Genomic DNA, 13,989 nt, shown 5'->3' on the forward strand with positions numbered 1-13,989 from the left:
CCTGGGCCTTCTATTTTTCAATTCAACCGCTGGTGAAGTGTTATGAACTTTTAAAATGAGTATGTATTGGGCCAGGGATTTAGCTCAGTGGTTCTGCCGCCTGCCTCGCAAGTGAAAGGACCCAAGTTCAATCCCCGGTACCAGAAAAAAAAAAAATGAATATGTACTGCTTTTATAATTAAAGCCCAAATGTGTATAATTTGTCTGGCAGATTCTGCTACTTACATGTGAATGTCTTTCTCTCTCTGGGAGCAGCTGGGGCTGAGACAGTGATTTGTCTTTGTCTCTCCATCCAGCACCCAGCAGGCACTCAACAAATGCTGACTCGGTGAATGATCTGACCATATTATGTAGTGCTCTCTTTACCAAACACTAGCAAATTAGTCAGTGAAAACAGAGAAATAGATATCAAGCTATAATGTATAATGTCTACAGTAATGATGGTCCTGGAAGTTTCCTTCAGATGCTATCATCAAACGCCTGCGTTGGAGGAGCCATTGTTATGCCTAAGGCTTGGCAAATGATCTTACCTCATCATATCCCAAGATTGCTGCATAGAAATTATTTGTCATGAGGATCATGTTCTTCTTCAGGATATAGGGATTAACCTACAAAAACAAAGAGCAAAAACAAAAGTATTAAAGAAAGGGAAAAACCTAAAAGTAGGTTCTTTGGCTCCGAGCTGTTGCAGACTGTTAAAAGAACAAAGAGAAAGAAACTCTTACAAGTCAAACTGCCAGTTCATTCCCAGTTCCCTCATCTGTCAAGATTCTCACTGATTTGCCAATTTCTTTTAGGTTTTTGTCCCAAACTACACAAAGTAGTTAGTTTAATGAACTGATCTCCAGCTACAGGTCTGGTTTTGTGCCGGGATGCTATGAACGCAAAGCATAAGACGCAGTGTCTCAGTTGAAGGAGCCCATAGTCTAGTGTGGGAAAATAGGCATTTAAACAAATTGCTGCAAGCTGAGCATGGTAGTAGATGCCTGTAATCCCAGCACTCTGGGAGGCTGAGGCAGAAAGATCCTAAGTGCAAGCCCAGCCTGGGCAACACAGTGACTTAGTGAGACCCTGTCTCAAATAAAAATAAAAATGGCTGGGGATGTAGCTCAGTGAGAAGGCCCTGGATTCAATCCCCAGTACCACAACAAACAAACAAACATTTAAAAATTACTGTAACTTACTGCTTCAAACCCTATTTCAGATGTGCTTAAGAGACAAGTGAATTTCAGTGTGGGCAAAAGGTACTCTAGGAAATAATCCTTAAGTAGAACTGGGAGAAAAGTCTGACAGGAGAGGGGAAGCCTGAGAAGACAGCATCTGAGACAAAGGGAACGAGGTGTGTGGAGGTTAGCAGCTGGGAAAAGGACATGTGGGGAGCACTGGGGAGGGTGAACCAGGAGGACCCTGGGAACCTATGTTGACATCAGGTTGGCAAATGTCTCAAGGGCTGCTCCAAAGAGCTTGTCTAGGTGAAGGACAAAAAGATGGAAGTTGTCAGAAGTGTAAGACAAGCGAGAAGGGCAGGACTGAGATGCTGAGGAGCAAGGAGGCCTCTGAAGCGGCGGAGAGCAGGGAAGAACGAGAGGGGCAACTCAGAAGTAGTCAGACTGTATGTTGAGATGGCTTTAGAAACTCAATTCCTGTGAGACTGTGGAAACCCTGGTAGATTCCTCTTAGGGAATGGCCAGGCCAGGAGCACCGTTAGGGCCTGAATGAAGTATGGTTCATCTTCAACAGAAACTTTGACCTCAAAGCAAATTTCCATGGGCTCGAGGGCACAATCCAAAGTTTAGTCTTCTCTGGGATCCCAGCAGAAAGCCCAGGGCAGTACAGAACACAGAGTAAGGACTCACTATTTAACCCAACAGGTTTTAGAAAATGCCAAACATTATTTGGAACTTTCTATGGAGAATAAGATTTTTGCTTAACAACCCTCTCTACAACCACACCCACCATCAGTTACAGTTATTGAGCATCTGCAATGGGTCAGGGCATGGTCTCCTCTAACCTGCACCAGAACTCGGAGAGGCAGATATGTTACTGAGAGACTGAGAGACGCAGAGAGGTGAAGTGATTTACCCTAGATCACACAGCAAATTAATGATAAAGTTGAGATCAGCATCCAGATCATTCTGAATCCAAAGTCCATGTTCCTCACATTCCACAGGTTCCTGCATCCCAGAGGATAATTTTACTTTAGGTTGTAATTTAAAGACTAAGTGATTTAATCTTGTGTTTCATAATTAGTCTCTGAAGAAGAGCAGAAAAAGTAAAAGGATTTAGAGTCAGGAAACCTGGGACCAAGTCATAGTTCTGCTACGTACAAGATGTTATCAAGCAAGTCAAATAACCTTTCTGAGTCTATTTTGTTGCCTTTTAAATGCCCCAAACACAAGGGCTGTCATCAAGAGCCAATGAGTTAGTGTGTATTCCCTCATTAATTTAACAACATATGCTGAAAGCCTTGCTAAACTGCACAGTAACTCTGCAAATGCAAGGAATTATGAGTAATACCTTCTGGTTTGTTTATATAAAACTAAAACCAGTTCCAATACTTTATGGTCATGGATAATTTTCAAAAATGAAGACAGAATTGTGAAGCTCAAGGCTGGAAAACATGAAACTGGTGGTAGCTGGGAGGGTAAACCATGACCTTTCCCATCTACCTTTACCCAGACCACAATAGCCATCTATCTTTTGTATTCTCACAGCTCTGTGTAAGCTTCTCCCCCGGGTACAAAACATGGCTCAAAGTCGCTCAAGGACCTGCCTCTCCCACCAGTTTGGAAGCTAATCAAGGGTCACAGCAACTATGACTAATTAATTGCAGCACTTCAACACCTGGTCCAGGGCCTGGCCTACAGCAAGGGATAGGACAAGCATTCTACCTGAATCCTTACAAGGGCACCATTCATAGCATATGTCCAATGACACCAGTTGTTTTGGAGTTTTTTGTTGCTGAACATCTCCCATGTTTCTGAAATTTCAGAAAAATATACCGCCAAACTTCCACCACAGTATCTTCCATGTGGGTTGGACTGAAAGAAGAAATAAGCCAGGGCTGGGAATTTAGCTCAGTGGTTCCGACACCTGCCTCACAAGCGCAAGGACCCAAGTTCGATCCCCGGTACCAAAAAAACCAAAAAAACCAAACAAACAAAAAAAAGAAATAAGCCAGAGGGAGTTTATCCCTTCTGTCATATGAAACTTCAATGAAGACCTCTTGGTAACCATTTTAGGCTCTCTCTACTCCCATACTGGTTCTCCTAACTTCAAGAAAGACCAGAGCCACAAAAGCATAACATCAGGGGTGTCAAACACTAAGGCAGGAGTACCTCTCCAAGGAAAACACTGAACCTGCTCAGTAGAGCTAGCTTCCTTGTTACATCATGCCATAAGCTCTACAGCTGAAATGGCCCTCAGAGATCATCTAGTTCACCTGAGGAAATGGTGAACTGAGGTCTAAAATGGGGAAGAGACTTGTCCAAGGTCAAGTTATTGTCCAAGCCAGGATTAGAATCCAATTTCTGGGCAAATACTTTTCCTACTTTACCATCTGCAGGGTATTTCCAAAGATCACCAACACATTTATAATCAGTTCTTGCTTTGCAGCAGGGGCTAGATATGTACAAACTCATTTTGTCCTCTTGGGATACACCTGCATCCTGGCTGCCTACTGCCCAGGAAGAACGAAGTGCAAGAGTGGAGAGCTCCTTATTAGCAAGGCTCCTCTGTTTCCCAACTCCAGTGACCCACAAGCTCCCAACCACTAGTTGAGAGATGGCAAGCTACTTCAGCCAGGAATGGTTTTCAGATATCATCACCCACACTGGATTAGCTCATGAAAAGGGCCCTTCCTGGAAGAGGGTGGAACCTCAATCAGTGCAGACACAGGATCTGTAGGCAACAGGTGAGGGTAAATGACAACAGCTTCCTCCACTACTAGACTCACCCACCGGGCCCTTCCAGCCAGTCAGCCAGGAACTGGATATTCCCTCTGGTGAGCCCTTGTTGGGTTCTACTCCTTCAGTTAAGCTTGTGAGCTGGTGTGCAGGTTTCCTGTTTCCCCAACGCCAGATCATCCTATATGGAGCACCCTTCCCATGAATACACAGATGCTCCCAACAGAAGAGAAACTCCTCCCAGATAGAGCTGGGCCATTTTCTTATAAAGACTTATCCTTTCCATAATGCTTTGCTTTTATAAAAACCCATACATAATGTACCACCACATGGGAAAAGTTCCTTTTATATCAGTTACTCATATTTTCCCATTTATTTAAGCTATTAAAATTCATGCAGATATTTTATAAGCCACCAGGATTCGTGACTGGTATTACTGAATGTTTAATAATAAGCTAAACAGAAGAAATCAGAGGGTTAAATGATGACTGCAATTCCTGTAATGACTTAATTAAATTTTTATTGAGTACATAAACTATGATGTCATTTCTAGCCAACCATGGCTCTGCTTGCCCAGCGGGTCAAAGGGTGGGAACACTCAATAGGAGATGAGGCTAAATGAGCAACAGGTCTCTGCTGAAATGGGGAGGGGAGCAAGGCTCATGTAACACACTCAATAAATTATCCGTTCATTTTTAAACAAAGTCCATGAGTTATAATATATTTGCCATGCACTTTTTATGACATAATAAAAATGTTACCTTAAGGATTACTTAACACATACTACAAATGTTATAGCAGAGGCAGGCACAAGGGGCAAAGAAAACAAACATGAGCAGGCCAGGGACAGGTCCTGGAGTTTATGTCCCAGGGGAACAGCTCAGTATATTAAAAAGGGAATGCAAAAGGGGGGGGTGGATGCAAGAGTTCAGGGTTACTAATCAGCAGATTAATGAATGAGACAAGCAACAGGGTGCACAGGCAATAACGAATCTTGCAAGGCGCATGTTTAATTAACATAGTATTTTCAAGGAGGAATATTAGCTTTAAAGAGATGCCAGTTCATTTGAGGCCAAATCACTGCTCTCTCTTTCCTTTCTGCACTATTGTAACTGTTAAAGACATTATGTGACTGCTTAACAGAGGAACCAGACTATGCAGATATAGGGACTAATAGAAGACCAAGTTTTCACTCTTCTGTGAGCTGTCCTTGGTCATCTCTCCTGCTTCACCTCTTCTTGCCTCCCCACTTTCATTTGTCCCCCAGCACTGGCAACCCTATGCCATCTCCAGCTATGTCATGCTACCTATGTCTCTCAGCCACAGTGCTGCTGGGAATCCTCTCTTGACTCCCTGATGCTGACTCTTATCTTCTAAGCTCTAGCTCATATACATATTACATTCTGTACAGAACCTCTCCTCTCTCCCATCACAGGCACTACAAAAGTGATTCAAATCTAGAAATAAGTCCCATAATTTTCTGTTTATCAAGTGCCAAAAACTAGGCTAAGAGCTTTCTGCATATTAGCTCACTTAATCCTCTTTGATGAGTCTATGAGATATGTATTGTTATTTTCTCCACTTTAAAGAAGAGGAAACTGATGTGTGGAAAAGTTAAAGCAACACAGCTAGAACTACTGGAGTCGAGTGATATGGGTAGTGCATGCCCATAACCCCAGCACTCAGGAGGCTGAAGCAGGAGAATCACTGTGAGTAGTCAGTTCAAGGCCAATCTGAACTACACAGCAAGACCTTGTCTCAAAAAAACAAAACAACAATAACAACAACAAATAACTACCAGAGTCAAGATTATAGCATAGCTGGATGTGGTTGTGCACTCATGTAATCAATCCCTCAGGAGGCTGAGACAGAAGGACTACCGTGAGTTTGAGGTCAGCTTGCCCTATAGTCAGTTCAAGGCTGGCCTGAACTACACAATATGACTCTATCTAGAAAAAAAAAAAAAAAGATTATAGCATAAAGCTATAAAGCAACTCCAATGATTATCTATGTTGGCACAAATCCCATAAATAATGTGGCTGCCCTTTCATATGCCCCACATCTCAGATTATCTGTAAAGGCAGAACTAAAAAGTGCTAATGTGAGCTTTAACACTCAGTGGTAGAGCACTTGCTTAGAATGGAGAAGGCTCTGGTTCAATCCCCAACACAACCAAACACACACATGAAAAAAGGTGGTAATGTGGTCTTGGGACTCCCAATATGGGTTCACTTGATCACCAGACACCCCTAATATATCCAAGGAATGCTCCTGGGAAAACTGGGGGTGAAGGTCAGGAAGATGTAATTATGATGAGGGGATGGGGAATGGAAGAAGGTTGGTATGAAAAACAAAAACTGATAAGCATGAAGGTAAGAATAAGTATTAAGGTTACTGGCTCGACACAAAATTCTCAACAGCAGCGGGATAAAAATCTGTTGGAAGGAATTAATGATAAAGGGTGGCTAGAGTTGCTCACTGAAGCCAAAGGAAAATATCAATTCATCACAAGCGAACAATACAACCCAAGAGATAGTCAGCAATGTTTTCAGTTATTTTCAGTAGATGGTAATGCATCATCAACAGTCCATAGTATCCACAGCATGTGCTACAGCCAGTGGCGGCAAGCCTATGGCACTCATGCTGCAGCAGGCTGTTTCTATCACTGAAAGATCTAAAAGGTCTGCCATCACTGGACTCTAGGCTAATGTGCACTATTAGCTTGTCTATAACTATAATGGTAGAAATTAACTCACCATGGAATATTACAGGAGATACATAAAAATGGAGTAAAAGGTAGAACAGTGAGAAAGGGGACATGGAGAGATCACATACAAAAGTGTACATGTAACTTATTTGCATTCTGACTAATATATTTATTGAAGGTCTTTCAGCAATGATCAAAAAATACAAACAAAACTCTCTTTGCATGTGATATGTGCCTGTGCACACAGAATGCAGTTCCAGAGAAAACTGTTAATGCCAAGAAGAAAAGGAAAAATAATAAAATATGACAGATGTACAATTTCAATTTCTTCTTCCCTTTTTAGAAAATGATCTGAACATTTGAGTAAAGCATGTTCCAGTTGGGATGAAAGACCAACCTAAATAAGGCATGAGATGATCCTTCTAAAATCTAGTTTAAAAAAATCATCTCAAACTTTTGTCTACCAGGGAAGCTTGGTATATGAAGAGAAGCTTTTTTAAAAAAACCTGCCAGGTGTGCTGGCGCATACCTATGATCCCAACACTCAGAAGGCCCAGGCAGGAGGACCTCGGCAAGTTCAAGGCCAGCCTGGGCTACAAAGTGAGACCCTGTCTCTTTTTTTTTTTGGTACCGGGGATCGAACTCGGGTCCTTGCGCTGGCGCAGCAGGAGGCAAAACCACTGAGCTAAATTCCCGGCCCTGCTTACACCTCATTGATGGGCACGTCTTGCACTTTTTTTTTTTTTTGGTACCGAGGATCGAACTTGGGTCCTTGCGCTTGCGCAGCAGGCGGCGAAACCACCGAGCTAAATCCCCGGCCCGAGACCTTGTCTCAAAAAAAAACCACACAGGGCCAGGGATTTAGCTCAGTGGTTCTGGCACCTGCCTCGAAAGTGCAAGGTCCCGAGTTCAATCCCCGGTAACCCCCTCCAAAAAAAAAATCCATATGCTAATGAATATGATGGTGATGGTACTGATGATCAAACACTGCACTTGATTTGACATTGTTTTCCCATTTATGATATTTTTGGTACTGGGGATTGAACTCGGGACCTTGTGCTTTCGAGGCAGGTGGTAGAACCACTGAGCTAAATCCCTGGCCCCCGTTTATGATCTTATTTGTGCCTCACAACTATCAGCCTGCCTTCCAGGAACTCAGCCTAAATGCTATTGTTGTCTTGATTCCATAAACAAGGAAGCAGAGGCTCAAAACTGTCAAGCAATTTGCCCTCAAATCAGGCCCTGCATGCTGGGACTTTTAACTCAGAAGGCCAGCCCCTAAAACCAGTGTCTTTAAAAAACTATCAGTTTCTGTTTCTGATGAGTTATATCAGAAATGAAGAATTATACAAGCACAAAGATAAAATCACTAATTATCTGTATTTTAGAAAACAAAAGTAAAACAGAAATGACTAAACTGTTAGAAAAAAATTATCTTAAAAACAACAAGAGAGTCAACAAGGTCAAGTACAGAATAGTCTGTCTAGACCAAAACAAGTAACAGGAGGGAGGTATTAAAGGTTTGCCCATGTAGACATATTAGGACTCCTGGAGCAAATCCCTGAATATCAACTATTAGGAATGTTGAAAAGGTAATCATAATTGGGTTTATTAAGAGAAAAGCTACATATAAAGGTTAAAAGTTTTTCTTTCCCGTTACAGTAATGTTAAAAGTCTTTTAGCTATTATACCTAAGAATGAACCATGGAGCCAGGTATGGTGGCGTACACCTGTAATCCCAGCACTCAGGAGGCTGAAGCAGGAGGATCATTTTTAGTGTGAGGCCAGCCTGGGTACACAGTGAGTTTGAGGCCAGCCTGAACTACATAAGAGACTTTGTCTCAAAAAACAAAAACAAACAAACAAAAAGAAAAGAATGAACTGTGGAAAAAGTGGAGACATTTCATTGAAGAATACCAGAGTTGGCACTGGTACTCTGTGGCCAACAGAGACATCCAGAGGCTGTTTCTGTGGGCTGGCCTGGTTGCTTCCATCATCATCCTGAATGGATCAGTAGACCTTAGAAGTGCCCTGATGCAATCTGACATGATTCCTTCCTGTTCATTCTCTCTCTTCTCACTTTTCTCCTCCTCCTCCTCCTCTTCTTTCTTCCTCTCTTCTCCCCACCCCTGCCCTCTGCCTTTCCTTAGGTCTGTGACCCACTTTTCTCTCCACAAGAGTTGGAAGGCTGCTGAGCTTGGAACCCCATCCCCTCACAGAGATGGGTACACAGCCCAAGCTGACTATTCAGACTCTTCGTTTGAGCAGAGACAACCAAAGATAAAAGGCAGCTAAAGTTGGGTCATCCCACAAAGTCTGTTCATAATTTCCTGTTTAATACTAAACTCCCTTAGCTGCCCTGTATCTTTGCTTCCTGAGGACTATCGTTAAACTCTCCCTTCCATTCTAGTTACCTTCTCATAAATTTCTGTTTGCTTAAATTTACTGAGGTCAGTCTCTGTTGCTCACAGTCAATGGATTTAACATTATTCATCAATTCATTAAAAACTAAAATCAGCTAACATTTATTGAATGTTTGCCATGTGTCCACACATAATTATCTCTTTAGTCTTCACAGTAATCCTTTAAGGAGTTGTTACTGTCCTCATTTTATAGAAAAGGCATCACTAATTTTTCTGTGAAGCTTTTTAAATCTTTTTTGGGGTGATCGAACTCTGGACCTTGTGTTTGTGAGACAGGCGTGGTGCCAATGAGCTAAACCCCCGGCCCTGCTTTTCAAATCTTGTCATAGCTGGTTGCTTTTTCCTTTACACGCGTTTTAATACTTCCATCGCGAACACTTACTGTACTACTTTAATGATCTGTTTATAAACAGACAGACAGGCACAGACACACACACACTTTGCATTAGACTGTGAGCTCCTTGAGGGCAAAGGTAGCACATTGCTCTGCACCTATCACTAGAATGAGTCCATCTGTTTTTGCCCTAATTACCTCTTAGAGTATGGATGTCCACATACAGTACTTGAAAGCTCCCTGAGTATGGCAAATTTGTACATGCTGCTGCTGTTTTAATGTTTTTCAAACACAACTCTACTCTAGCTGAGAGGCCCAACTCTGGCCGTTTTAATCTGTCCTTAAGTAGCCTCTGAAACCCCACACTCCTCTCAAATCAATCTGAAACAAGTCTCTAGGCAACCTCCAGTTCCTTTACTACCACTTGTTGGAGTTCCAGACTTTGAGTCAACATACTTATACCAAAGTTTGAAGTAAAGAGGAACATTTTCCGACTAAACAGAGAAAAGAATTTTGCAGTGGGCGTAGTGGCACATACTTGTAATCCCAGCTACTCAGTAGGCTGAGGCAGGAGGTTCACAAATCTAAACCCAGCCAGGGCAATTTAGTGAAACTCTGTCTCAAAATAAATAAAAATAAAAAAGAGCTGAGGATGTAGCTCAGTGCAAAGACCCTGGGTTCAATGCCTAGTACTTAAAAAAATGAACAAACGAATAAATAAATTAATTAATTAATTAATTTAATTTTAAGGGCTGGGGGTTTTCAGTTGTAGAGTGTTTGCCTAGCATTTGTGAGGCATTAGTTTCAATTCTCAATATACCAAAACAAACAAACCAAACCAAAACAAAACCAAAAACTAAACAACAGCCAAGCTAATCCCAGCATTCAGGAGGCTGAGGCAGGAAGATCGACTGTCATGAGTTTGAGGCCAGCCTGGGCTACATAGTGAGTTCAAGGCCAGCCTGAACTACATAGTGAGACCCTGTCTCAAAAACAACAACAACAACAACAACAACAACAACAACAACAGGCCCGGGGATTTAGCTCAGTGGTTTCACTGCCTGCTGTGCAAGCGCAAGGACCTGAGTTCAATCCCCGGTACCAAAAAAAAAAAAAAAAACAACCACCACCAACAAAACAAAAAAACTCTAAAACTGTCAGGGTCACCCTAACAAGATAATAACCACCAAACCCTAGTAGGAAGTACTGTAATTAAGATTAAACATTAACCAACCTTTTATCCCTGCCTCTTTTATAATAAGTACAATGGAAAATATAGGAAACTTTTCTAGTGTGTTTTTATTCATCTAAGTTTAAGAAAGGGCTTATGCCCTTAAAACAAGTAACTGTACATGAAAGTTTTGGTTAGGCTTTAATTTTTCTGTTGTGAAATATAAGACTTGGAAAGTGAAAAAAGTTTATAAGGAATCCCCAACTGCCAACATGCAAGGTGAACTAACAGAACAGTTACCTAAAGTACAATAAGCAAAAGATAATTTTATTGACATCTACAAAGACGGCTGTAATTTAAAATAAAAACAAAAGGAAAAATAAGTGTTGGCAAACCTGTGGAAAAGTTGGAACCCTCATGTATTGCTGGAGGGAATGTAAAATGGTGCAGCCATTGTGGAAAACACTTTGGTAGTTTCTCAAAAAGTTAAAGAAAGAACTACCCTATGACCTGGCAATACTACTCCTAAGTTAAATATCCAAAAAGAATGCAAGCAGGGATTGAAACATTATTATATACCAATGTTTACAGCAGCATCATTCACAATAGCCAAAAGAGGGACATGACCCAAGTGTCCACTAACTGATGAATGGATAAACAAAATGTGTGCTATTCAGCATGAAAAGCCATGAAGTTTGATATACTATATACTAAAATAGATATATAAAATAGATGGGACCTGACAACCTTATAGCTAGTGAAATAGGTCAGAGAAGGATATATATTGTCTGATTCCACTTACAGTATATGAGGTACTCAGAACAGGCATTCATAGAGACAGAAAGTAGAAAAGCGGCTCCCTGAGGCTGAGGAGAGGGAGAAGTAGAGGACTTATTTAATGGATGGAGTTTTTGTTGAGAATGATGAAAAAGTCTTAGGTATAGTGATGATGGCTATGTAACACTGTGAATGTACTTAATGCCACTGAACTGTATATTTACAAATGGTTAAAATGATAAACAATGTGGGCCGGGGATTTAGCTCAGTGGTTCTGGCGCCTACCTCGCAAGTGCAAGGTCCCAAGTTCGATCCCCAGTACCGAAAAAAAAAGATAAACAATGTAATGCACACTTTACCACAATAAAAGAAAATTTCTATTACAAATAGTTCTTCCAAGACAGGTATTTCAATCTGTGATTAACCATGAATATATTAGATCCTCTCTTATGACACTCGGTCTGCACAGTAGTACTATTAAATAACTTACGTCTCTTGTTAAACCACCAGCCATCTAGGGTGCAGAATTCAGCATGGCCCAGTACATGTTTGATAAGCATGTACCAAAAACCTATTAATTCTAAATATTGCAGTATATGCTGGAGGTAAAAAAAAAAAAAAAGTGGTAGAAAGGGGAACGGATACAATATTTTCAGAGGAAAGTTTGTCCCAAAGATTTCATGGTGGGTAGAAGCAGAAGCCAGAGTCTGGAAGGCAGTTTGCACTATCTGTAAATGGCCCTAAATGCCACATGAAGGAAGACAAGGAAGGTTTCTAAAAACAGGGAAGTTACATGGACAGGTTTACTTGTAAAAAGTAACCCTGTAAGTGCAAACCCTGGAGCTAGAGGGAAAGAACAGAGCCAAGATGAGAGTGGGTAAGGAACTGAGTCAACCTAAGTGGCCCTGGGAATAAAGAAGAGGAAATTCAAAAGAAATGTCTACAGCAGGAGCAAGAAGATCAGGTTATCACATGAACATGGAGGAGAAAGGTGAGGTTGTGACTTGCATATAATCAGACCTCACTGAAGAAAGCAAAGAAAGAAAGATGAAGAAAGAATGCAACAATTATATGCAGTCATACACTGAAGACTTCCTGACCCTAGCAGCACTGAGAGTAGACAACCAGTCGAGGGTTTTAGCAATCACTGTGCCCTTAATGTCTCCTATGTTGTGTGGTAATGGAAAATCTTACTTGGATAAGATGTAATATGAGCAAGATGTGTATTTAGCTTGAGCCCAGCAGGCATCTCCAGGGGAGCAGAGCTATAGCACACCAGGACCTAGGAGCCTGAGCCTCCTTTTCAGCAATTTCTTCATTCCACATCAGTATATGTCATCCTCTCAGTCCTCTGTGATCTACCTGTACCCATGAGGTCTGATTACTGTCAGGGAAAAGATGCTGGAACACTCAGGTTCCCAGAGACACTAGCAGGTTCCTAATTGTACTCTGAGCCTCCTGGCTGCTTTATGAGTGCAGAAAAGCTGCAGGCACAACTTTTCTTTTTTTAATGATTTTCTATTAAATGTAGACAGATTGAGTACAATAGAAAGCTACAGGATGCTTATTCCCCCATCCTTAACAGCCACCCCAAACACACAGACATATAAGTCAAATAATCAATAAGTTATTGAGTTCATTGCTAATGGAGCTAAGGCAATTCCACTTGTCATGGATGCTGAGGACCTAAACAACCTAGAAAACTTAAAGGCAATACTGAGTTCACTGGCTCCAGTATTCTATAACAGATACATGCCACCTGGATGGCAAAATTTTCTCAGAGGATCCAAAATCTAGCTCCTTCCCATACTGAGGTTCCTAGTTCCTTTACCTAACTGCCCTGCCTTCTTCTTCAGCAACGGGGAGTGAAGGAGGTGGGGCCATGACAATAAACCAAATGGCCCTCGTGAATTGGTGACTCCACCTGGGCAAAGTAGGTCAGTAAGGCAGACATTTCCATCATTTTCCATCCTTGTCTTCTACTGTTTAGCCTCACTGCTTACTCTCAGAGCTGTATAGATTCAAAAATACCGAGCCACTGGTAATCTCAGACAGTGGTGGTTCCCTGCTTTAAAGATGAGGGAACAAAGGCTCAGAAAAGTCCTAAGGCTTGCCTAATTATCACTGAGCTAACAAATGGCCAAGATATTCACAGAAAGAAGGTCTTCTGATTCCTACCTCAACATTCTTTTTTGTTTTTTTGTTTGAGATGGAATCTCACTGTGCTGTTTAAACTGGTCTTAAGCAGCACTCTGCAACTCCTGGGTTCAAGTGTCTCTCCTACCTCAGCCTTCTGAATGCTGGGACAACATTCTTTTAATGCTCAAACAGACTTGCCATTCAATCAATAGCTTCCAGAATCCTGCAGGAGTATCCTGAGAATGGCTGAACTGTAGCCTGAGTAGCAGGGATAAGATTATTTGGTAAGGGATGGCAGAGAGGCAAGGAGTAAGGTTCAGATGCTCCTATCATGGAAGTGACACTTGTCATTGGGAGCACCAAGAATACCTCATTTCTAAGGATAATTCTCCTCTTTTGTCCTTTTTTTTTTCCCGTAAAATGTTCTCTTTTTTGGTACTGGGGATCAAACTCGGGACCTTGAGCTTTCGAGGCAGGCACAATGCCACTGAGCTAAATCCCTGGCCCTGTAAAATGTTCTTAAAAGGGTATTT

The 13,989-nt window shown here is 41.6% G+C and overlaps 1 protein-coding gene across 3 annotated transcripts in view; it reads right to left on the reverse strand.

The window, feature by feature from the left end:
- Uqcc1 (ubiquinol-cytochrome c reductase complex assembly factor 1) overlaps positions 1-13,989 on the reverse strand; it is a 102,812-nt gene that overhangs the window by 16,886 nt on the left and 71,937 nt on the right. For all 3 annotated transcript variants that reach the window (XM_004867875.4, XM_004867872.4, XM_087188943.1), the window contains one exon: positions 531-608. In XM_004867875.4, coding sequence (XP_004867932.1) covers positions 531-608 — 78 coding nt within the window. The remainder of the gene's footprint in view (positions 1-530; positions 609-13,989) is intronic.

This window comes from Heterocephalus glaber, unplaced genomic scaffold (genome assembly GCF_053883595.1).
Source record: "Heterocephalus glaber isolate CG9 unplaced genomic scaffold, H.glaber_assembly_v1.0 deba00001532, whole genome shotgun sequence".
NCBI lineage: Eukaryota > Metazoa > Chordata > Mammalia > Rodentia > Bathyergidae > Heterocephalus > Heterocephalus glaber.